At 33.4% G+C, this 25,837-nt stretch overlaps 2 protein-coding genes and 1 pseudogene across 2 annotated transcripts; 2 read left to right on the top strand and 1 right to left on the bottom strand.

Annotated features, from left to right (window-relative positions):
* Positions 1-11,664: 11,664 nt before the first annotated feature.
* LOC129949284 (uncharacterized) lies at positions 11,665-13,466 on the top strand. Its single transcript, XM_056060647.1, has one exon. It carries the CDS (start codon positions 11,757-11,759, stop codon positions 12,399-12,401), a length of 645 nt encoding a protein of 214 aa, XP_055916622.1. The 5' UTR covers positions 11,665-11,756; the 3' UTR covers positions 12,402-13,466.
* Positions 13,467-21,833: 8,367 nt separating this feature from the next.
* Positions 21,834-22,779, top strand: LOC129950527 (uncharacterized). The gene is made up of 3 exons (XM_056062460.1): positions 21,834-21,918; positions 21,980-22,115; positions 22,174-22,779. Exons 1-3 carry the CDS (start codon positions 21,908-21,910, stop codon positions 22,777-22,779), a joined length of 753 nt encoding a protein of 250 aa, XP_055918435.1. The 5' UTR covers positions 21,834-21,907.
* An 874-nt stretch (positions 22,780-23,653) lies between these two features.
* LOC129949282 (uncharacterized) lies at positions 23,654-25,038 on the bottom strand (annotated as a pseudogene).
* Positions 25,039-25,837: the final 799 nt, after the last annotated feature.

Consider the following 25,837-nt stretch of genomic DNA (forward strand, 5'->3'; position numbering starts at 1 on the left):
TCGGAATGTGAAAATAAATATATAAAAAACCAAGATTGTCAAAGATATGTAGATTTAATAATTTGTAAAGAAATTCAAGAAGATAACTGTACTATCCCAATCTTAAATAATAAAATAGCAAAATGTAATAATAAACAAGAAGAAAATGAACCTATTAAAAGAATTGATGAAGGAAATGTAATTCTATCAGGAAAATTTACAATAAATAATAAAACAATAAGTGGTATTAATTTGATTCAATTTAATGAAACAATCCAAATTAACAATGAAACTTATAAGAATTATAAAAATGAACTTAGAAAATTCCTTATTTCTAATGAAATAGAAGAAATTAAAATTTTAAAAATTTTAGAATCAAGCTCTGATTACAAATTTGAAAATTTAAAAAATTTAAGAAAATTTACGATTCCCATTGAGGAACATCCAATTTTAACAGCATTTTATACAATTATAACTATCAGTATAATAATTTTTATATGTTACGTTTTAAACAAAATTAACACAATATATGTGGGATTGGCCAATCCTCAACACATCACCCTACTCCAACAGACGAACGATACAGAACAGACCACTTAACTAACGGACAGACATGACAAAGGAGAACGAGCGTCCCCTTCCATTTTTCTTATCCATACTCACATTAAATAGTATTCATTCTTACATTGTCTTTGCGCACGGATAGTTCAGTTGGCCAGGCGTTACGCACTAATCCCATTTTTTTATTAAATATAATTATAAATTAAATACTTACTCGTATGAATAAACTTTAAGTAAAAGTAACTTTGGTGTCGCCTATTTATCGGATCGGAAAATTACCCTAGACAAACCTTTCTACATATATGTAAACCATAAAAAACTAAAAGAGAAGAGAATATAACAGACTTTACAAACTGGCACTTTCAGCCAAAGGATTGTTAAATAAGGACATTTAAAATTAAAAGGGGGGAGAGTTAACATACAGCTATACCCTTCTTCAAAGATAATGTGTTTCCTCACAGCAGCGATAAGAAATGGACTACGACGCCAACAAACATCACGCAGTCATTTCTTAATTTAGAATTAAGCGATAAGGAAAGTGCTCTTTGTATTCTTCCTATCTATTATTTACAATTAGAAGATAAGCTATCTGTATCTATTAAGAAAATGTAAATATGCAAGAATTGTATAAATACGATGAACACAGTTTCATCGGGGTTCTTTGAAATACAACCGTAAATAAAGTAACACTTGATCGTGTATTTTATACTCAAATCGCAGTTCTTATTATTTGAATTGCAGATAGAAGACAGTATTAGCATACCAAGCTAATACTAAGTTGTATAACTAGATCCATAACGAACCATCGTTATTAACTCACGCAAATCGTGGGGAAGTTAGTTTTATATATTTTGCAAGATCAGCAGAATTAGTTTTAAAGCAGTCGTAATTCTCCTCTTAAAACTAGAGTTGCAGCCTCTCTAAACACAGCGGTTCCTCTTGACAAATAATAATTAACAAAATATATTAGGTAAAACAAAGATATGAAATAAATAAAAAAAAGTAACAGTTAATTTTTGTTTAAACGAATCGCGAGGTTCACGACTAAACTGGCGCAGTCGGTCGTTCGATTAAGAACAAAAGAACAAAATGTAACATTTCGGTCGTTAGAATAAGAGCACAAGAAACTAATGTTCGTGCACGAACAAAACAAAAATTAGAATTTCGATTAAGAAACACCATAGCGTTAACTTAAGAACATGTGAAAAATGAAAAAAATTCCAGGAACAAATAAAAGTTCGTGAAAGAGAAAAAAAGATATAATCAAAGTTTCGATTAAGAAATTAGTTTATCTTAGAATACAAAAGGAAAAATAAAGTTCTTTCGTGTAAGAACAGTGCGCTCAAATATAATTTTCGATAAAACTACAATACACGTGGTGCAATAAAATTTTATAGAATACTTTATGAGAGAAAAATAATAAAATTAAACAATAATAACAAGTGAATGGACAAAGAAGAAGACGATCTCATAAAACTTTTAAGGGTTAATTACTAAAACGTTTATTAATATTGTATTAAAATCTTTAAAACCTAAATAAAACTTTTTCATGTTGTGTAAAATATAATGAACATAGTGTTTAATATATTTCTATGCGTCTTGCCTTCACCCTGAGACCCCAAACTATAAACGAAGCAGACCAGTGTCAAAAACCGGCGACGAGAAGGATGACATGCGATGTCTGGCACAAGCTGCAAGACATCCAAAGCATTGCAGATTTAAGTGTTCTAGATATTAAGCTAGTCTTAAGATAATCAGCCTTTTACAAGCCTCAATAAAGGAATAACAATAAAAGTGAATTCTAACGAATTTCATTACTGGCGCCCAACTTGGAAGAACTTTTTGGAAATCTAAACAATATCAACCGGAACCAACCAACTGGAAAAAAAATCATCATCATCATTCATCAGTTACGAGCATTAAGAATTATTTTCTTTTATGTGAAAATGTAAGTGTTAATGCCATTGCATTTTATAATTTCAATAAATGCTGAATTCAATTTATGCTGAATTTACTCTCATTAAAACTTAACGAATAAAAGGTACTTAATTGAATTGAACAAGAGAAATCTTTAATGGAATATCGTTGAACGCATAAAGCAATACAGAAGTAGTTACCAACAAGTCGAAATAAAAATTATATATCCTGTTTAAAAAAAGTTGAATTCTCTCTTTTATTTAAATTGAATTTAAAGTGCGAAAACTACCACATTAAACAGTAAGAATTTGTCTATACTTTGAATATTTGTATATGTAAAATTTGCAAATGTTATTTTTTTGTGAGTGCTCCTATTAACTTTTTTTTAAAATATTGAAATTAATTAAAATGATGGTGTCATTTCCAATTTATTCAATGTTTGGTTGACCCAAGATCGTGGTGTCTGTATTCAGAAAAAGTGTCCACTTACCACTTTGCGTGAAGTGACATTTATTTAACAATAAATTATCTACTTCTGCTAAAACAGATATTTAAAACTATATCGGATAGTTTATGTAAACATCCGCATCTCCTGTCGTTTCACGACATACATGGGTCGACAATACCAATGATCGTATTACTAAGAATGTTATCTCAAAAACATATATCGATACCGATCTTACGGTTTTCATCAACGATAACCTAAACAACATTAAAACGAACACAATTTGTATACAAAACATATTATGCTTGCTATGCAGATTGTGTTAAAGAAGGAATCTTGTAGGGGAGTTGTTTGGTGCAGATAATCTCAATTAAGATTCAGTCTCCAACTCAATAGCGAGTTAAAAGGTTGTTCATTTCTTAGTGCATAACAAACTGCATATAAATGTTATATATTTCTTACACCCTACTCCCAATTTCCGTTTGGCCACACATAATGATGAGACCACACATAACGATGCCCAGCATCCAAATTTTGTGTTTATTTTAATACACATTCCCTATATCAATATCAGCCTATTGATATTAAAATCATCCTCCCACACAATTGCTGATTGTGCATTGCACACATTACCCTTTGTTCGCATTTCGCGACTCATCGTTTTTATTCCTTTAAATTATTTTAAGCTTTAAGAATTTTAAGTTACACAGATTAATGTGGGCAGTCGATCTTTAGCTCCCAACCAGAAACGTTAATTTTGTAAGCCTAGGCTCCAGGCAAAGTGAGGCCAAACAATAAAACAACCTCTTTCCTTTTTTTTTTAAATATACAAACTTGATCTTTTTATTTAATCCAATTACGAGTATTTAACAAATCACAAAAATAGTGATTAACATCAATATCATTTACGGTTTTAGGGTTAATAAGTGAACCTGAGAATATTGAAACACTATTAGAAAAATGTAATTACTTACAAATTAATAAGCAGGGCAAAAATCCATATTGTTTGAGAATGGGCTCAACAATAATTTATTATTCATCAAAACATTTATCACAATTTATAATCTAATGTTTATTGATTTCATAATAACGTAAATTTCTATATTGTTTATCTTTTTTTCATATTTGTGAAAAACTTTGCATCATTTACCCTATAAATTTCTCTATTCTCCTATATTTGTTAATCGATCAATAGTTAATATTTTCTTGTATTTCTTTTTCATTTACCTATGTATATAATATCAAGTTCAAGGGCAAAGCCGTAAATTTACATCATTTGTATGTTCTATCATCAGCTGTTCATGCTCTCTTGAATTTTGTTCTTATTAAAGCTAATCTTTGAAAATTAATTATTTCTTTGTCATTTGAATTTCGTCCAGACACAGGGTAATATCTTGGTAATAAAATATTATAACGAGGTAACCTTAGCTGTTTCCTTCTTGTTGCTGCATATTTTCGTCTTGGTTATTACCTGGTGTAATTTGTTTGCTTTTTTCTTGTTTTTATACACATATTCAAAAGGCAAAGTTATGAAAATGACAAACAATTGGAACTTAACACTTCAACTTAACACAAGTCCCCAGAAGTCGGGAAAAAATGGATGTTGATCCGACATCATTACGTTTACACCAATTTAATAGCTATTAACTACAAAATAGTACCTATGATCAAGATCACGAACAAAGGAATAAAAGGCCAAGTAGCTTTCAAAGACAGCCGGGACAGCGTCACCAAAGAGTAAATTATTTGCAGGACAATCCTCCACAGCTGAGGTACATTATTCTGATTTTTTAGTGGAAGCTCCCAACTACCGTTTTTTTAATAAACAGTAGGATGGAGGTTAGTAAAGTTTTTAGTTCTTCAGGTCATTACAAGTGTAACGTCCCTGTTGAACCATTGAACACTGTCATCTAAAATTTTGTAGCTGAACACACCCTGTAGGTAATTCAATGAACCACCAGATGTATACAAAATGATTATTGTGAATTAACCAACAAAATTAATAGCCCAAAATGACACTTCTTGTCAAACAATTTTTCTATGTTTTTTATAATTGGTAAAATCATCTTTTTACCTTGGTAATATGAGAAAACATCATTCATACGTTCTCGAACTTTCAAGGTACACATATAATTTAATAAAGTATACATTTTATAACGATTAATTATTCTTAGTTAAGTTAGAGTTACTTCAACTTAAGCTCTCGAACAATAAACAATTATAAGATTAAAACGAAATCAGACTTTTATTTCGGATAGTAAGGCGGACAGTTGGACTGGTCCCTCAGGGGCCAGCGTCCGCGTTTTTTTAGGATCCTCCTTTTGAGAATCCTTAATTGGCCACCTTTAGCCGTTATCACAGCTTATAGTCACCGCGGCATTGATTCAAGAAAAATTGAAAGATTATAGACAAGTACATGTGCATGTGAATCAGAAAATAATTTTGTATCTTTTATATTTTTTTAGTTTAAATAAATAAAGTTTTTTTAAAAAACGAAAAGTTAACGTAATAACTTAATTGGGGGCTCAACCGGGATCCTCACGCGAGTTACAAAGGTACCCACACATCCAATACCCATCAATACTCCACAGTTGGTATCGATCCAAATACCTAAGTCAGCAGTTTAGAGGAGCAATGAGAAGAATCCCAGTATAAACAAAAAGCTCTGACATAAACATCCGATGGAATGCAACTTGTAAACATCCGAAAGAAGCCACTACCATGCCACCAAATAATAACGATATACATATCTATAAATTCGACACCCTAGCGTAGGTTAAGTTATTAATTGGAAAGTATCTATAAGTTCAGTTCTTAATCATCACTCAATAAAGCAAGTTCCGTTGCCTAAAACTAAAAACTGTTGTCGACTTTAATTCTCGTTCCTCCTTGTTGTTTGAGAGAAGAATATTTTTTATATTTTTTTCAAATCCCTGAGGATTTTCTACATAACTCGCGCAAAAATAGACAGTTCAAAATAAAAAGTAAACTCAGTGTCGTGAGATCCGGCCAACAAAATAGAAAGACAAATATCTTGCAAGACAAGAGAAAGTGTTAAAAAAAAAGTATCCGGATCATTCGATCATAAAATCGGAGAAAAAAATAAAGACTGTATTCAAGTATCCTGCACCAGGACAACATAAGTCTTCAAGTATCCCGCACCAGAAGAACGAGATAAATATTAAGTAAAAATAAGTGTTAACTTACATATGTATATATACCATATAAATATCATAACCCTTTCACAGAAGATCATCTGAAAATTATAAATTCAGACAGTACGACAAAATACGTACATACATGAGTCGACGACGTCGTCGGCTCAATCGAAAAAAATCGTGTTGACCTTCAAACGAACCCACGAGGCAGCTTTGGAAGTACTCAACTTTGCAAAATATCACCCCAATTTAAGGAGCTGCTGTAGCTAAGGGGCTAAGACCATTTCCGCTATTCCAACGAGGTCCTATACAACGGGGCTCGAATTGACAGAATAGATTGACAGTTCCGCTAATCCACCACGTCAGACGACGAACCGTTGATAGGCGACTCCTGTACAATCGGGACGTCATGGCACAAGGCGGAGCAGAGCTTCTTCGGGTCAGTAGGGCTGTGTCCGAACGGTACCGAACTGATAGGGTGAAGCAGGAGAACCAGTTTTGGTGGTTTCAATCGGCACTTGATAGTGGGTAGTCGGGATGGGGTTTAAAGCCCTGCCCGGCTTACATAATTGTTTTATAGTCTTAGGGTTGGAGGAAACCCGTCACGATCAGACAGACCCAGAACTATTCAGGAAGTCTGATGCATCAAAAGTATGCTGACTTCGTCAGTGTAAAAGCCTAAGTCCGTCATACACTTCAAGTGAAAACATACCTTGAACACACTCTGTATTCGCAACAACATCTGCGAAAATAACCCGACCTTTAGAATATATATTTAGTAGTTTTAAGTCAGTAAATGTCATTGGAGAAAACTGAATTTTGACAGCTGACTCAGGAGAAAAATATACAGTTTTAATTTCAAACTATTGTTATTTAGTTATGGTTATTTTTATATAGGTAAAGGTTGGTAATATTTTTGTTTCAATCATAAAACATAATAAATAATTGTACTTTTTCTTTCTAGAAAATGGAAGAAGAAACAAACAAAAAGAAAAAGAACAAACCAAGAAAGTTGTGGTCCATTTCCGATGAGGACCTCCTCCTGGAGTTATGGGCGACAAGGAGGGGGGTTGCGTGGTGGAAGAAAAAATCTACACATTTACAAGAAAATGTCGGTAGCATTTGAGGGTCGGCTAGTGGAGTACACTCCCGACGAAGTGAAGATGAAGCTGCACAACCTCACAACGAAATATAAGTAAGTGCATACCTAAGTCTATATTTTACTTTCACTCGAAATAATTTTGAAATTCATTGAAATTGGTTGGATTTCAGTTTTACTTCGAATGAAAGTGAAACGTGTTGATAGTGGACGTTAAAATAATAACATTCACTAATAAATTTTTCTCTTTAATAGCCGTGAAAAAAAAAGATTGGGCCGTCGGGTGGATCACCATCAGAATGGCACTTGTATTCGAAGACACATTCCATTCTCGGAGAGCATCGAATCCATAATCTGCATTTATATATGGAGGTCCCTCAGTTAATACCTAAATTAAATTTAAAAGGTAAGTTAACGCATCATACTTTTTATTTAAAACGTCACAATTCATTTACACTCGAAAATCATTAAACACGAAAAATATTAAACCCGAAGAACACTTATCCCAAATCTATTAAAATCAATAGTGTCAACAAACGACACAAACAAGTCACGTCTGCATCATCATATCATCATGTCCAGCGACAAGATTAAAACAATGGCATTCTTTGTCACCCCCATCACACACTTCACAACAAGCATAGAGGCTACACCGAAGTTATCCTCCTTCAGTTCCAGTATAACCTGCGATCATGCTGATCGTTTTAATTTTGTATTAAAGATAATATTGTATTGAAATTGTATTATTTTAAATAAAGTTTTTTTTTTAATCAAGCAAACGAGCTTATATTTAATTGGGGGCTCAACCGGGATCCCTTTAGCAAACAATTTAAGATTTGAAAACATAAAGTAAAATCACTGCTAAGTGTGTGGTTCCAGCCAAAGCAAAAACAAGCCAACTATTCTACGAAGATAGAAGAAAGTGCGACATACCGAGTAGAAGCAGCAGCATCAGACACTAGTCCGAACCAGCAAAACTTCGAAAAGAGAAATTTCTTAAATATATATTTATTTTATACTTTATATTTATATTTATTATTGAATATTTGTTTAAAATAAATTCATATTATTATAAAGTGTGTGTAACGTGATCTGGTGACAGATAATATTGTGATTCCTTTTTTTTCCTACATAATAAAAAAAAAACAAAATGAATGAAGACGCTGTGAATGGTCTCATTTCTCAAGCTATAAGCTCGAACAATGCTAAATTTGAACAAGCTATACAAGACCAACACAACATGTATACTTCTGAAATTGGAAGATTGCAGAAATTAATATACGACAAGGGCCTAGCCTCGAACGTTGTAGAATACGAAACACAGACCATTAATTCAAGCATTGCTTGTGATGAGACCCTCAACATTATTAAGTCATTACGTGATTTCGACGGCACTCAAACCTCCTACGAAAGTTGGAGAGAAGATGCCGTCAATTCCATCAGACTGTATAAAATAGGAAGCAAAAGGTACTTTGCTGCCTTGACAATTTTTAGGAACAAGATAACAAATTCAGCCATTGATGTGCTCACAAATCATGGTACTGTCCTTAATTTCGAGGCAATATTGGCCAGACTAAATTTCGCATATGCTGACAAGCGGCCTATGCACATAATCGAACAAGAACTAAGCGTTCTAAGACAGAGTTCTACTAGTATAATAGAATTTTACAACGCAATCAACTGCAAGTTGACCCTGCTGACCAATAAGACTATTATGACCCATGGGTCAAATTCGCCTATAACGAATAAACTCAATGCTATGAACAGACGCAATGCTTTGAGAATTTTCATAACCGGCCTGAACGGCCTAATACCTCAAATATTGTTCTCCCCCAATCCATCAGACTTGCTCAACGTGTTATGCATAAACATATCATAAAATCTATAATTCATACATTCAATCTTTTAATTATACAATTGATAACTGCCAGCTAAATATTTATATACATTTTTTCGTATACACAAAGATTTTTATTACTACTCAGCATCAGCATAAAGATTCTTGGTATCGTAATTAGATACTCCAAGCATTGATGCTTACGATTTGTTTTTCTTTTAAAGTGGCTACCAAATTACCTCACATTAAATTCCTCTGAATAAAATAGCCTGTGTGGGTTTTGTTTATACATGGCATCTCGATGGCAGATAATAATTCTGTATCCAAGACAAAGATCTGTCTTTTTAAAAAAAGTAATTTTTAGTCTTAAGTAAAACTCCATTCAATAAAGTTCTAAAAAATGAAAACACAAAATCGTTTTTATTTTAGCATCATAACAAATTGGTGGCAGCGCCAGCGGTAAAATAAATTATCCGAGATGTGTTCTAAATTTCTTTGAAAGCATCAATTAAATTCGGGCATATATAATTACATTACCCAAAACAAAACAAAAAAAAACAGTTCAATATTGCATAAAGTTTTTTTTTTATATATACAAAATACATAGTGGAAAATAACATGCAGAACTAGCCGAAATTCATAACACAGTGATACGACTACGAGTATGTAAAAAAAACGACGAGAGTTTTATTTAAATATATTTAAAATATTGACATAGAAGATCCGTTCCTTAATGCCAAAAAAAAAGAAAAAAAACTTCTTTTTTTATAAACCCCTAACAACAAAATACACAACAGCAGAACCTACAATACAATAGAACTAAAGCCAAATCTGAAGCAACATACCGACTACACTGAACAGAACAGACAGAAGACGGCAGCACTGGTACGAGACAAAACAGACAGGACAAAAGAAAGACAGAAAAGAACGAAATCACGAGTAGTATAGAGTTAACCCTTGAACTGAGTGCGCGAGTTATGAATCTTCATAAATATATATATATACAATATCAATGTAATCATAACCTTTACTTAATGTTCATTATAAATAATATTATATTTCATTTAAATTTGATTGTCAGCACATAGTTGCTTTATTTTGAATTTGTAAACTAAAACCATTTAAATTCAGGTGTGAGAAGCCTTCTGCATTTCCGTTCTCACACCAAATAATAAATATGTATCTATAGTTTGTTCTCATTGTGAAGGTTATGAATTAAAAATCTTGTGCATTTGATTTTTGGACGTCGACAAATAAAGTTGTTTATTTTTTTTAAAAAAAACTTTCGTTGTTAACTTAATTGGCGCAGTCGGTAGGATTTCTTTTTTTCACAAAAAAAACACAACGGTTTATTGTGTAAAACAATACAGTTAATCGTGTTGAATAAAATAGAAAAACACAACGGTTTATTGTGTAAAATCAAAAACACTACTGTTAATAATGAATAATAAAATACGAAAATCACAACGGTTTATTGTGTAAAATCAAAAAAAAAAAAAAAAAAAAAAAATAAAAAAAAAAAACAGTACTGTTAATAGTGAATAATAAAATAAGAAAATCACAACGGTTTATTGTGGATACTAAAAACAAAAAAGACACCGGTTAACTGTGAATACTGTGAAAAAGACACAAAGAACTTACGCAACAACAGAAGTACAACACCTTCATCAAACCAGGAACCTGCTACAGCAAAGAAGAACTTTACCAGACCGAAATTCAGGATAGGAAACAATGTTCTACTGGATTGTTTTAATGTGAGTTCTGTATTGATGAATATTGTTCATTTCCTTAATCAAATTGCCTTTCTAATTAGATATAAATAATAAAATAAATTAATTTAAGCCTAGAAAAAAAAATATATTATAAAGTTGGTTCTAAATAATTCTAAAAAATAATTAAGAAAAAAAAAGTAGTAATATTAATAATAATATATATATTTTTTTAACATATGCCTAAAGATAAACAAAGTCGTGTATCTAATACAGCTCCCTACGAATCCAAAATAATTTTGGAAGAAAATCATATTAGCACAGAAACTGAAAACCTTCCAAATCCAACAATCCCAACGGCTCCAGACGTAAACGCTATATTTCAAAGTCTCCGTATTCCGGACGCTATAAAAGACCTACCACTCTATGATGGTAACCCGAGGTCATTGTATGACTTCATTAAAAACGTAGAGGAAATGGCGCAGAACAAATAAATAAAGACATACAAAATTTAAAACTCAACGAACATGACATGAATAAAGAATTAAACAGACAAGTACAAATCAATGACAAAATGATCCAAAGATTTGCAAACATAACCAATCACATTAATGCACAGCAAAAAGATTTAGAAGAGTATTTGAGCAAGTATCAATTAGTAATCTCTCAAAAAATTCGAACCGATGAAGACAAATTTCAATACATGCAATATATATATCAGATTAATTATAATATTGAAATTCTTACAAGCCATTTGCAAGAAATAATTGAATCAATTAATTTGGCTAAAGTTAATATAATATCCAAACAAATTTTGAATCCTGGTGAGCTTGATCTGATACATGAACATATGAATTTACAAAATATTAAAATTTCTTCTGACGAACAACTTTATGAGTTTTTATCTCTACAAGCTTATTATAATAATACAAACATAATCTTCAGTATAAAACTACCTATCCTTCTCCCACAACCTTTCAACCTATACCATTTGATAAAACTCCCTATAAACGAAACTCTCAATATAAATTTAAATCAATCCTATGTAATTATGAATGAACATTTCATCCAATACATGAGCAAACCTTGTACATCCATTGAACATACGTTTTACTGCCCAAAAGAAGAGCTAAAGAACTTGACCTCTGAAAAATGCATACCAAAAATCATTCAAAACAAGGAAGCAACCTGTGACGTCATCGAAACCACCATCAACAGTAGTATCACCCAACCAGAAGAAGGATTCATACTATTAATTAATTCCCCGACCACGAAGATGACTTCAACATGTGGAATCGATGACAAATTTATCTCCGGAACCCTGCTTTTACATTATGAAGAATGTGAAATAAAAATTAACAATATTATCTACAAAAACAAATTAACTATGTTTTGGGATCAAATTAAAATTATTCCATCAATTTTTATAAAAATTAATAACTCTCTTCATTTAGACAAATTTAATAGCAGTACATTGGAAGCAACCAAAATAACCAACACCGAAGTTATCACTTTGACCAAAGATATGCCAGACCACCGACCAGAGTTTTTGATTTACATCATCATCATCTTTATCTTAACTGCAACCATACTATACCTTAAACGTCATAGAAACAATAATCCTGAAGAGGAAGCAATGGACCAAGAAGCTCCGAACGATAATGTTACATTATCATGGCCGTCACTTCATACTTAGGCGGGAGGAGTTATGAATCTTCATAAATATATATATATACAATATCAATGTAATCATAACCTTTACTTAATGTTCATTATAAATAATATTATATTTCATTTAAATTTGATTGTCAGCACATAGTTGCTTTATTTTGAATTTGTAAACTAAAACCATTTAAATTCAGGTGTGAGAAGCCTTCTGCATTTCCGTTCTCACACCAAATAATAAATATGTATCTATAGTTTGTTCTCATTGTGAAGGTTATGAATTAAAAATCTTGTGCATTTGATTTTTGGACGTCGACAAATAAAGTTGTTTATTTTTTTAAAAAAAAACTTTCGTTGTTAACTTAATTCGCGCTCCATTATTTGTTCCCTCAAAGTTTTATCTTACATTTTGATTAAATACATTAAAATTCATTGTAAATCATTTAAATTAAATTCAGCCAGATTAAATTGATTTTGATGAAAAAAAAAAAACTAACCAAGTGCGTCTTTTCATTTTTCTGAACAAAACTGTGGGAAGAGAATCCCACATAAATATAAAAAATGGAAGAAGAAAAAAGAGATCTTACTAAAGAAGAATTAGAAATCGAAAAAAATAATAAAAATAGTGTAACAAAAGTGTCAGTAACTTACAACCAACATCATTTAGTCAATAATGCTAGGAAATTAAAATTAATACTTAAAAAATCACAAAATGAAATGTATAATGCTTTGTTCAATAAAAAAAGAATAGGTATCTGGAACAAAAAAATTGTATTGTAACTATTAATTAAACGAAAGAAAAATTATTTGTATTTAAAAAAAAGAAATATATATAAATATAAAAATGGCAAGGTTGGGTTCTGAATTTGAATTTGAAGGGGAACTTTTAAATAAGGAGTTTACTTTTATAACGAAAGAAAGTGGGACTATAGTTAATTTAACGTTGGCCCAAATTTCAGAAAACTATAAAATCAGTTATTCAGTTATTGAAGAAGAATATGTAGTTTTTCATGAAAACAGGTCATTCAAAAGAAGTTTATTTTTACAAGTATTAGAAGAAGAGGGTAAAGATAAGGAACGGGTATCGAAGACAATGGATGAAGCTATAAAGAAATTAAGGGATGCTCAAATTAGTACAGGGCAGTACCCAAACAATAAAAATATACTGTTGACGAAAATTTCAAAAGCCTGAATCCAGGAAACAGTTTTAAAACTGATGAAACTTTCAGAAGTTCGGTTCCGGAGAATTATTTGAAAAATAATACATTTGCAAACCAACATATAAAGTATAATTTCCCAACAAACCGTACTAATCCAATACATGGTCAAATAAGTTTGGAGTTATTAAGTAAACTGATTACACCATTTAATAGCAATCCTATCAAGATCCATCACTTCCTCAATATTGTCGATAGTGCAATGTCACTAGCTAGTGTTGAACAGCAACACTATTTATTCCCTTTAATTAAAAGCAAAATAACTGAAAATGCGGAAACCCTTCTAATGAATAAAAAATTAGATTTTAACGGAAATCCTGAATGGAGAATGGTGATAGATTTTAGATTAGATTTTAGGAAGTTGAATGATATTACAATTTCTGATTCTTACCCGATTCCGAATATTACCGATATTCTAGATCAACTTGGAAGTGCGAAATATTTCACAACTTTAGATCTAAAATCGGGATTTCACCAAATACCGTTAAGCAAAGAAAGTATTGAAAAAACTGCTTTTTCAACACCTTATGTCCACTACGAATATATCCAAATGCCATTAGGTCTTAAAAATGCGCCCTCATGTTTCCAAAGAATGATGAATAACGTTTTGTCAGATCTGTTAGGAAAAGAATGCTTTGTTTATATAGACGATATCGTTGTTTATGGCAGTAGTCTAGAGGAACATAACGAAAGACTTAAAAACGTATTTCAGAAATTGAAAGTAGCAAATCTAAAAATTCAAATAGACAAGTCTGAGTTTCTAAAGGAAGAAGTTCAATACTTAGGATACCTTATTACAAACAAGGACTTACTCCCTAATATAGAAAAAGTTAAAGCAATTGATAATTTACAGAAACCCAAAAATCCTAAAGAAATTAAATTTATTGGAATGATATAATATTCTCGGAAGTATATACAAAATTTCAGGATTGAAGCTTCACCTCTGTATAAATTATTGAAGAAAAACGCCGAATTTATTTGGAAAGAAGAACATAGTAATAGTTTTGATGAACTTAAGAGGTTACTAACTGAATTTACTTTGTTGCAATATCCTAAATTTGAAAAACAGTTTATTATCACAACTGATGCTAGTAATTTGGGACATGGTGCTGTCTTGTCACAAGAGTGTTCGGGAAAAGATTTGCCTATTCATTTCATAAGTAGGACCTTAAAATAGGCTGAGGTAAATTATAGTACAACAGAGAAAGAATGTCTTGCAATTGTGTGGGCAATACAGCAGTTTAGACCTTACCTTTATGGACAAAAGTTCATCATAAAAACAGACCATCGACCTTTAACATGGTTGTTTAATGTCATAGATCCCTGATCAAGACTAATTAGATGGAGATTAAAATTAGAAGAATATGACTATCAAATCACTTTCAAAAAAGGTGTAGATAACGTTGTTGCGGATGAACTAAGTAGGAATATGGTTTTCCCAGTGTTAGAGAATCAAGAACTAGAAACTCCGAATAGTGGTATAAAAACAAAGTTAAGTAAAGAGCAAAAAGGATCAGTATGGGAAGTTTTTGGAGAAGACTTTTTAACAGATGAAGAATTAGAAGAAGAAGAAAATGTGTTAAGACGAACCTATGAAGAAGAATACGGATTAGAAGAGCCAAGAATTAGCAGAGCTGTAAAGGAAAAATTGAATAGGAATATAATACGAGAAAGGAATGTATCCGATAATCCAGTACAAGAAGAAATTAATGTCAAAAATCAAGGCAGTATGCAGGTAGTTGAAGAAATTAGAGATCAAGATAATATAAACGAAGGTTTTTAAGAAAATATTGAAGTCATAAATAATAAAGAAGAACAACAAAAGATAATTAAGGCATATCACGATGGTCTCATTGGAGGTCATGGCGGACAAAAGGCTACAATCTGTAGAATTAAAGAAAGATTTTACTGGGTAAATTTAAACAAAGACGTTGTTACTGTAAATTTAACCGCAACAAAAACCAGACTTTGGCTGTTTTCTTTTTCCCGTTGTGGCTGCAAAATATCGGCAAAGTTGAGGGCAACCATGGTCTCATCAACCACAGGTGTACCTAGCCTTTATTTTGCAAAAACAACAAAAACAGGTGATCGAGATCGAGAACGAGTTGAACGGGTTGAAAATGCCAGCGGATGAGCCGAAGAAGTATGTGGTCAGGCGGAGCCTACTTTAGCAAATCACAATAACAACATATTTTTATTTTAACGATTTAACTAGTAACGTAGATTTAATAACATAACATTTAATCGCTTATGTAAAAAATGGGTTTTTAACGCCGCATTTTTAAAGTCAATTAATTTCATTTTTGGTACTAAATTCACACCTTGAACCTCGCGTGATATTAATGGTAATAGGAAAATGCCTCGTTGAGACTCCTTCTAGTTTTTTGTTTTTCTTTGAACTTTCTCGAAAAATAAGAATAGTTGGGAAGGGGTCTGAACTCGCCATTATGTTTCGGCAAGTTTTGGAAACTCATCCAACAAACTTGTCGAAACCGTGATTGTGTGTGTGAAAGTAAAGTTTCGCTGAGAGTCAACAACGGTGGCTTGCCTGATGAGCGTAAAGCTTCCAGGAAGCCGCGATACCGTGACCGACAATCACGAAAACGAATGTTTGTGTTGGATGAATGTGTGTGTTACTGGAATAGTCGAGGGAGGAAAGGTTTCCCAAAGAAATACATTTTTAAATTCAAAATCAATTGTTCGTTGTGTTTCTTTTTTTAACCACTTCACTAACCACAAAGAGTTTTGGAATTTTCTTTTTCGGTTTTAAAAAAAAATTCTTGGCGCCCATTTTTATTGCAACGTACCCCACTGTAGGTACTTTCAATAACATTTTTCCAAATTATAGCAATTTTATTGATTATTATAAATCGATCAACATTGTTATAATTTATATAAAAATAATTCTTCCAAATGAACCCAGCCCAGCTGAGCAGGAGGGGGTAGATTTCGTATCGTGTTTTTTTTCTATATATTGTTTTTAAACAGAACATTTAATTCGTCCTGTTTTTTTATATAGGTATTTCAATCGAGGTGTTTCGTTCGAGTTGTTTTGGTCCCAGAAGAAAATTATTGGAGGTGTTTTGTTCTGGCGAGAAGAAATTGAATTGTGGTTTTTATTGAAACAAAAGTTCATCAAAGGATTTATCGAGGGAGTGTAACCAAGTTGCAAAAAAATCGCAAGTATTTTTTTTTGTAATTTGTGTAAAGTGTAAACTCGTAATTTTTTTACTGTGCATATAACTTAATGATGCAATAGTGCAATATCATCACCCAGATTCCAGAGAATTCATTACTTCATGGTGCAGGTGCCAGCTGCAACCAAATTCTAAGTAATTATGATTTATGATAGCTCATGCCTTTTGTTCTCTTATTATATTCTTTCAATATTTGATTATAAATACATGTGAAGTTATTTTAGTGCTTTGAGTTGTATTTTACCAATTGACAATAAAGGTTCAGGCAATCTGAATGGAGAAAAAAATATGTTTTTTAAAATAAAACAAAACGTTTTTGTTAACTTATACACAAAGATTTTTATTACTACTCAGCATCAGCATAAAGATTCTTGGTATCGCAATTAGATACTCCAAGCATTGATGCTTACGATTTATTTTTCTTTTAAAGTGGCAACCGAATTGCCTCACATAAAATTCCTCTGAATTAAATACCCTTTACCCTTTCCCTTCAGGAAATCCTTAACTGGCGCCCGAGCAGGGACAGGATAGGTGTTCGTTCTTTTCGTCCTTCGATAGTGGAAGAAGCAGCGCTACATACATTAATTAATACATTCAAAAATGAATGAAAGTGACCGTACCCATGAAAACATGGTTCACTATTTTAATAATGAAAGCGAAAAGTATGTCTGTTACTTACCACTTCCACAATACCCATGGGAACATGGTGGAGATCGAAAAAGGACAAAAGAACTTACGTGTGAAGCGATTTCGTGCCGCGAGTAGGTTGCTTGCGAATATTAAAGCTTGCAACTAAAAGGGATTAACACGAAAAAGAAATATACCTAAAAGGTAATAGTGTAAAAATTAAAAAAAAAATAGAAAGACAAAATTAAAGTGAAAAAAAAAAGGAAATAGAATTTATTTCTTAAAAAGTAATAGAAAAAACTTTGAAAAAAAAAGAAAAAAATTCAAAAAAAAACGGAATATATACCTAAAAGGTAATAGTGTAAAAATAAAAAAATAGAGAGAAAAAATTATTGTGAAAAAAGGAATATACCAAGAAAGGTATTCTGAAAAAATATACAGGTAAGGTGTATCCAAATTTAATTTTGAATAAATAAAATAAAACAAATACATATAAACAGTTTTACAAACCCACCCTATTCTTTTTTACCTTCCGCCTTCTTTAAATTTATAAAAATGACAATTGAATAATTCAATCCCCGAAATGACCGCAGCGATTAACGCTTTTTTGTTGCAGTTAAAGGGCTTTGAAGCGCGGATAAAAAATTTAGAAGACAAACGAGTAATGAGATCGCGGAGGTTATTCCGTTATGCGGACCGCGCAACGAGTCCGAACTAAAAGAAATAAGTAGACTTCCCGATTGTGTAAAGGAGCTTCAAGTCTTTGACGGAAGCCCTACCCAGTATGTTTCCTGGGTACACAATGTGGAAAGCATCTTAAAAGACTTCGATATCGTGAAAAATAAACCTATTTACAGGGCTATTTTGCAACATGTTCGCCAAAAGATCAGGAGCAGTGCCGACGCTGCCCTTGTGAGTTAAAACTTGTTCGACAATGATTGGCTTTCAATAAAAAAAATGTCTTTCGCTGCAATACGCAGATAAAAGGGATATCCGAACGCTGGAGCATCAACTCAATCAACTGACCCAAAGAGGATCAAAGTTGGACGAGTTTTATGCCACGGTAAATCACCAACTATCCCTCATTATTAATAAAGTGAAAACTGAGTCCTACACTGAAGAAACAGTGAACGCGTTAATAGGAACATATCGTAACCGCGCACTAGATGTGTTCATTCGCGGGTTGAATGGTGAGTTATCTCGCATGTTGATCGTTCAAAAACCCAAGAATCTCCCCGAAGCCTACACGGCATGTTTGGAGATGCAAAACCTAAATTTTCGAAGTCACAATATTCACCCGAACAACGTTTCTAACACCATTACGTCACCAACTAACCAGCATTTTAAATATGACACTAGGATTCCTTTTACTCATAAAAAACAGAAGCCATTCACGCATAGGTATGACCAATTTCACTATTCCCCGAAAAACAACCTTCAAACAAGAGCTCAAAGTCCGCCTCCAAGACCCACTGCACCAAAACCACAGTTTTGAAATTTTACGTTTTGCCTGGCCTAGAATATTTCTACGGTATAATCGGTGACGATACTCTAAAGGAAATCGAGGCCGTTATCGATAGAAAGAAAAATATCATATCAATCAAACCGGATGTGGAACTCCCATTGAAGAATAAACTATCAGGACAAGTGAAGATAGCATTCCCATGTCCATCAGAATTAAACTACAAGGTATCATAAAACAATTTGGAGATCTTTTTGGTCCCATAACCGATGACATACCAACAAAATAGATGTAAGGGCCGAAATCAGAACTAGTACCGATGAGCCCATCTATACCAAAATTTATACATACCCCTCGAACATGAGAGAGGTAGTTGAGAAAGAGATAAGCGACCTATTAGCCGGAGGCATAATACGACATTCGAAGAGCCCTTACAGTTCTCCTATTTGGGTAGTATCAAAGAAACCCAAACCTAACGGAGAAAAACAATTTCGTATGGTCATCGATTACAAGCGGCTCAATCATGTAACCATTTCAGACGCTTATCCCATACCCGACATCAATTCAACTCTCGCCAGCCATGGTCAGGCAATTATTTCACTACGATCGATCTTACATCTGGGTTCCATCAAATTAGAATGAAGGACTCAGATGTACAAAAGACTGCATTTTCGACCATGAACGGGAAATATGAGTTTCTAAGATTACCGTTTGGTCTGAAAAATGCTCCCTCCATCTTCCAAAGGATGATCGACGACGTACTAAAGGAATAGGAAAACTATGTTATGTCTACATTGATGACATCATAGTTTTTAGTAAAACACTTGAAGAACATCTGAAAAATGTGGAAATCATTTTCACTAGATTAAAGAGCTCTAATCTCAAAGTGACCCTCGAGAAAACTCAATTTATGAAGAGGGAAGTCGAATTTTTGGGGTATATAATAACTCCAGAAGGAATTCGAGCTGATCCTAAAAAGGTTACTGCCATCCAAAATCTTTTACCACCTGTCAATTTAAAAGAACTTAAGAGCTTCTTGGGTCTGACGTCATACTATCGCAAATTTATCCAAGATTATGCGAAAGTCGCTAAGCCCCTCACAAACCTTACAAGGGGCGAAAATGCAATATATAAAAGTGAATATTGAACTAGATAAAGAAGCTTTGAAGGCATTTAACGATTTGAAACTGCTTCTCACGTCGTCCGAGATTTTGGCATTCCCGGATTTTGAAAAACCTTTTAACCTCACCACCGACGCCTTCAACTACGCTATTGGAGCTCTTTTATCTCAGGGTGAACCGACTAAAGACAAACCTATCGCATACATATCACGATCCCTCAATAAGACCGAGGAGAACTATGCGACCAACGAAAAAGAAATGCTCGCAATCGTATGGGCACTGGATAACTTGCGGTCCTACCTTTATGGAGCGAAAAAGATCAGAGTCTACACAGACCACCAGCCCATAACATTTGCGCTGGGAAACCGGAATTTCAATGCTAAGCTCAAGCGTTGGAAAGCAAGGATAGAATAGTATAGCTGCGAACTGATTTACAAACCTGGTAAATCAAATCTGGTAGCAGACGCTCTATCTAGATTAAAAACGCAAGTCAATCACTTGACCTCCTCAGCATTGGCTGAGCTTCCATCAAGTTCACGACTTGCAACAGACGCTTCAACAACAGCGACAGCCAGTGAATCCGGTTCCTCAACTCAAACAGCGAATGAGGAGAGTCAGTCTACGGACACTGCTAGTGAAACTGTCCACAGTGCAGAAGTAGATAGCACTGATCTTATTCCGCACGTAGAGGCACCCCTCAACGTTTTCCGAAATCAGATATGTATTAAAGACGGAAAAGGCCTTGAAGTATTTGAAGAACCACACCCGGGATATCACCGTCACTACATTGCAGTTGAAACCAAACAAGCAATTCCTTGTAGAAACCTTAAAGTCAAAACTTAATCCCAAAAAAGTTAATGGTATTAAGATACCCGAGTGTTATTAAGGCATGCTTCAAAGTGTTTTTGTTGAACATTTTTCGGCATATAAAATTAGAATCACTCAGAGATTGGTTGAAGACGTGGGCAATGAGAACCGCAAATGTGAGTTAATCATGAGAGAACATAAAAGAGCTCACAGGAATGCTCGCGAGAAGAAGGAGCAGCTACTAGAAAAATGGAAAATGGTTTCCTAAACAAGAAACATTTCGCAAATGGTAAAAAACTTAATTTGGTAAATGTAGTATAAGTTAACACTAACGGAAGTGCTGACTATTCATCTGGGTCAATTCAACAGAAAAACAACTGTGGGAATGCAAGTATGCAAGCTGCATTTAACCATTTCCTTTTTTCTTATTTTTTTTAAAGATAAACATTGATTTTGAATTACTATTTCCTGGAAAGCAGAACTGCCTAATAGAATTATAGAAATAATTTAAGGCTGCCATAATTCCTGTTTTCAATGACAGAATTAAAGATCAAAATAGCCAAGAACTGCTTGGTTTCCTAAACAAGAAACATTTCGCAAATGGTATGTGTGTTTAATTCTCAGTACACTTTTATATTAAGGGTATTCATACAAAATCAAAAAATTTCCGATGTTATAAAAGTGTAAAGTTTATCATACACGTTTCATGAACGCCCTTAAAAACTCAATTTGGTAAATATAGTATATAATGTCATTTTTTTATTTAGAGCCAGAAGGCCTTATAATATTAAATCTTCTGCATTCTATCTTGCCACCTTCCGCCAGACAAGCAACCTTAACATCTAACAGTAATACAAGGAAAAGGAAGTTCTTTAAACCAACAATTAAGGACTCCTAAACATCGATGGTAATTAAAGTCTGTGATGCAAATGAGTTTGGCATACAAAAAACAATACTTTTTCAACACATCCCTAAGCGTATTCAAACATTCAAATACAAAAATTATTCGGTTTGTTTTTGTCTGTTGTTGGTTTGGTTTGGTCTACCGCTGTGCTTTTTCTAATTGGAAAGTAAAAATTGGGAAAAAAGAAACTCTGAGCATCCAAATGGGAAAAAGGTAAACAAAAATTAAATACCAACAAGCGGATTTGATTAAAAATAAATATTTTTAACTGTAGAACCAAGCGCTGGACAAAGGAGGAGACCAAAGTGTTCTTGCATTTTTATGCAGGACGCAAAGAAGAGTTCACTAAGAACAGAAAAAAAAGATTTGCGTATGCGAACATTCTAGAGGACATGATTTCGGCAGGTTTTGTAAGTATTTTGAAATTTCTTGTAAGTAAACAAATAAAAAATATAAAATATATTACAGGACTCGGGTTTTACACCTCGCAACCTTAAAGTAAAGATGCAGACGTTGCTGAGGGCTTACAATGACGCAAAGGACAACTCGTCGAAAACTGGCGCATCTCCGTGCACCGTACCTTTTTGGGGAGAAATGGAGGATTTATTCGGAGATAAGCCTATTCATTCAAAAGCCGAAACTATCAACTTTGGGTCTGAAAATTTTACAAATGCACCAGTTTTAATTCCAACCTCACCGGATATGCCCTCAACGACAAGCAGGTTCCCAGAAACACATGCTGAGGCATCTCCTACATTGGAATATTTTGCGGCCGATACAGATTCTAATACAGCTTCTGCTTCAAATGCTGCTGCCTTAGAAACAGAAACCAATAACGTAATTGGTGGATCAGCAGCTTCTGCTGGAGTTGCTGCAGCTTTTGTTGGATTTTCTGCCACAGCATCTTTTCCTGGAGCTGCCCCAGTAGCTTCTGTTGGAGTTGCTGCACTGCCATCAACAAGACCTGCCAAAATTAAAACTAGGAGAACTGCAATGTCGAGATCTGACTATTATAAGGAAAAGTTGAAGCGAAATGAAAGCAGCCGAAGAACGCTTTCAGCAGCGTCAACGTGACAAAGCGCAGCTTGAATTGCAAAAAGCAGAGTCAAGGAAAACAAAATTCGAATTGATCGAAACATTTTTAAACAAATAAACTATTGTGTTTTGCTTTAATTTCTAGTTGATTTTATTTTGGAAGTGAAGTTTAAGTGTTTTGTTCTGTTCTGATTGCTTTTGATTTGAGCTCCAGCTTCTTGGTACATAATGGTATTAACGGTATTACGATAGTCACTTCTCTAAAACGACAGTAAAACGACTCGGCTAAAGAAGCGAAAATTGGTGTTTCAGGAAAGCGAATTGCTTATGTTCGTAAGAGGAGTGTAGAGCGGAGGGAATGCTTAAGTAATTGTTTTGTTTTGTTTCAACCTAAATTGTGACTTTTACAACTAACTTATTTTAGTTAAATGACTATCGTAATATGGGTGATTTTCTGAATTGTGTGATGAAGATCATGAAGCCGGAGATCAAACAATAAAGAGCTTTGGGCATTTTCATAGACATTTTTATTGAAGCTGTTGCAAGGCTAAACTGGAGTTTACCTGCTAAAGTTTTAATAAGATAAGCTCCAGTTTTGTTTTACCTATCAAAAGCTTAAACAATCTATGAATATACCTTTATTAGTTTAATTTATCAATGCACAAAGCTAATATTACGATGATGGAAAGATTCAATCCGTCCGTCGGTTTGTTTATCTATGCGTTTTTTGTCTATGCGTTCTGATGTACATATATCGAGCTAGATCATAAGCGGTTGGATCGATTTGCTTCAAATTTGTATAGAGTATGTAGCTAGGTACTTTTTGAGATTCCCTAGAGGAGAATTTCGATTTTTTGTTTTAGCTCATCTAGATAAGGTAATTTAATGAAAATGAAAACAAATGCCATAGTTAAAACGCAATTTTAATTAAAGAATATTTTGTTGACACAGATATGAGAATAATGCTTCACGACGGTTTCGAGATGCACTGTTTTCAAGATTCGAGTTTTGTTCTAAATGTCTTTCCTCGGGTGTTGCTTCTTGGTCCAGTACAATGGTATCAGCGTTGATAATACACAAATTATGTAAAATGCAAGCGCTTACAACAATTCTTTTGACTGAATTAAGATTTCGTTGTTCAGTGAACTTATTAATTCTTCTGAACCGTCCTTTTAGCAAACCAAAAGCATTTTCAATCACCATCCTGGTTGATGAGTGAATGAAATTAAACGCTTTTTGCTGGTCACTTAATTGGCCATAGTCCTTAAATGGAGGCACTATCCAGTGTGAAGAAGCATACGCCGAGTCACCCAATAGAAAAGTGTTCGATGGAAATAGCTGAGTATAATTGGTTTGCACTCGATTGTATAATGTTGATCTTTTGAGCACTCTACTATCATGTAACGAACCAGGTTCTCCACAACATACATATGCCGATGAATTTCTTGTCTGCATCAACAACGGCCTGCAACACGATAGTAAAGTTTTGTTTACGGTCGTAATAGCACTTTTTATTGCTTTTGGGAGCAGAAATTACGATGTGGGTGCAATTTATCGCTCCAATTACACCCGGTATTCTTTTCTTGGCCTCAAATTTTCGGCAGTTTTGCTCAACGGTATCACCTTGAGGCCACTTTATAAACTCTCTACCTTTGGAAACTAGCCAGCTGCTAACACGTCCAACTATAGACCACGCTGTAGATGTTGCAACTCCAAACAGGTTTCCCAACTGCCTGAATGTCAAAGTGTTACTGACGTACCATACATACAAATAAATGTCTTCTCTGGCTTCAAATTTCATTTTACCCCCATGATTAGAAGTTGCGAAGAAATCAGTTTGTGAATAGCTTTCTGAAAAGTGGTTAAAAAGACTGTTATAATAGGAAACAGATAAATGTATGGATGCGATTGCCTACCTATTAATTGCTCTGCAGTTGAGCGATCTAATCTAAAGTGAGATTTAAAATCAGTTTCACTGTATTTTTTAATGGTTTCCATAAAATTGGCAACCTTTTCATGCGTATCCTCATCAGAAGAGGAGTCATCGGAGCTTATTCTGTCCTCCAATTCTGATGCAGATGTACTTTCTTCACTTGAAGATGAATCTAATAAGTACTCTAATACAGCCTGTAATTAAATATATGAATTGGAATAAGAATTTTAAGGTTAGTTTTAACTTTTACCTGTCTTATTTCGTTATCCATTTTTAATTTCACAACAAATTTTTTGACTGACAGCTGATTTTGACGTATATGCTGACAAGGATACCAACTTTGAAATTTAAACTGAGAGTGTATATAAAAGTGTTTATAATGTTTTATTCGGACTACTATAACTGCGCTAGCTATAGGTTCCCAATAAAAAAAGCCTAATATTAACTAGTATATTTATAAAAACTGTTATAAAAATAAAAGTGAATTATCTATCAAATAAATGTGGAAAAAAAATAAAAACTTAAAAAGGGCAGAAAGTTTGGAACAAATTCGCTAATATAATTTAGACGGAATCTATTTAAATATGTCTGAAAAAAACGTAACACAAGATTATTTAGAGCAAGCTATCTCAAAAGCTTTGCAAGATCAATATACTCGCGTTGAGGCAAATTTTGCTCAAAGCAATAAAGTAAATGAAGATAAAATTAATCAATTGTCACAACTGCTGTCCAATTTAACGACAGGTACTCAGCTTTCAGAATACAAAACGCAAACAATTACCCAAGGCATACCATGTAATGAAACATTGGATGCCATAAAAAGTCTTCCAGAGTTCAATGGTGAGCAAACAGCTTACGTAAGCTGGAGTGAAGCAGCTCATAACTCAATGGTCTTATACACACCTGGAAGCTCTAAAATATTCTAACAACCATGGCACCCCACGTTGGCAAAAACCCAACTATAATACGTATAATAACAATACGAGGCCACTGTTTAAGAGAGAAAGAGAACATAGTGCGCAGCCCTCAATTCAACCTCCTCCACAGAAAAACGAACGTATAAACAATATCAATGAAGATAAAACTACTTTTTTAGACGAAGAGTGGGATTACCCCACTTGCGACGAGTAATCAATAGTAAAAATATTAAAATACTTATAGATA

Source organism: Eupeodes corollae, chromosome 3 (assembly GCF_945859685.1).
Source record: "Eupeodes corollae chromosome 3, idEupCoro1.1, whole genome shotgun sequence".
Lineage (NCBI taxonomy): Eukaryota > Metazoa > Arthropoda > Insecta > Diptera > Syrphidae > Eupeodes > Eupeodes corollae.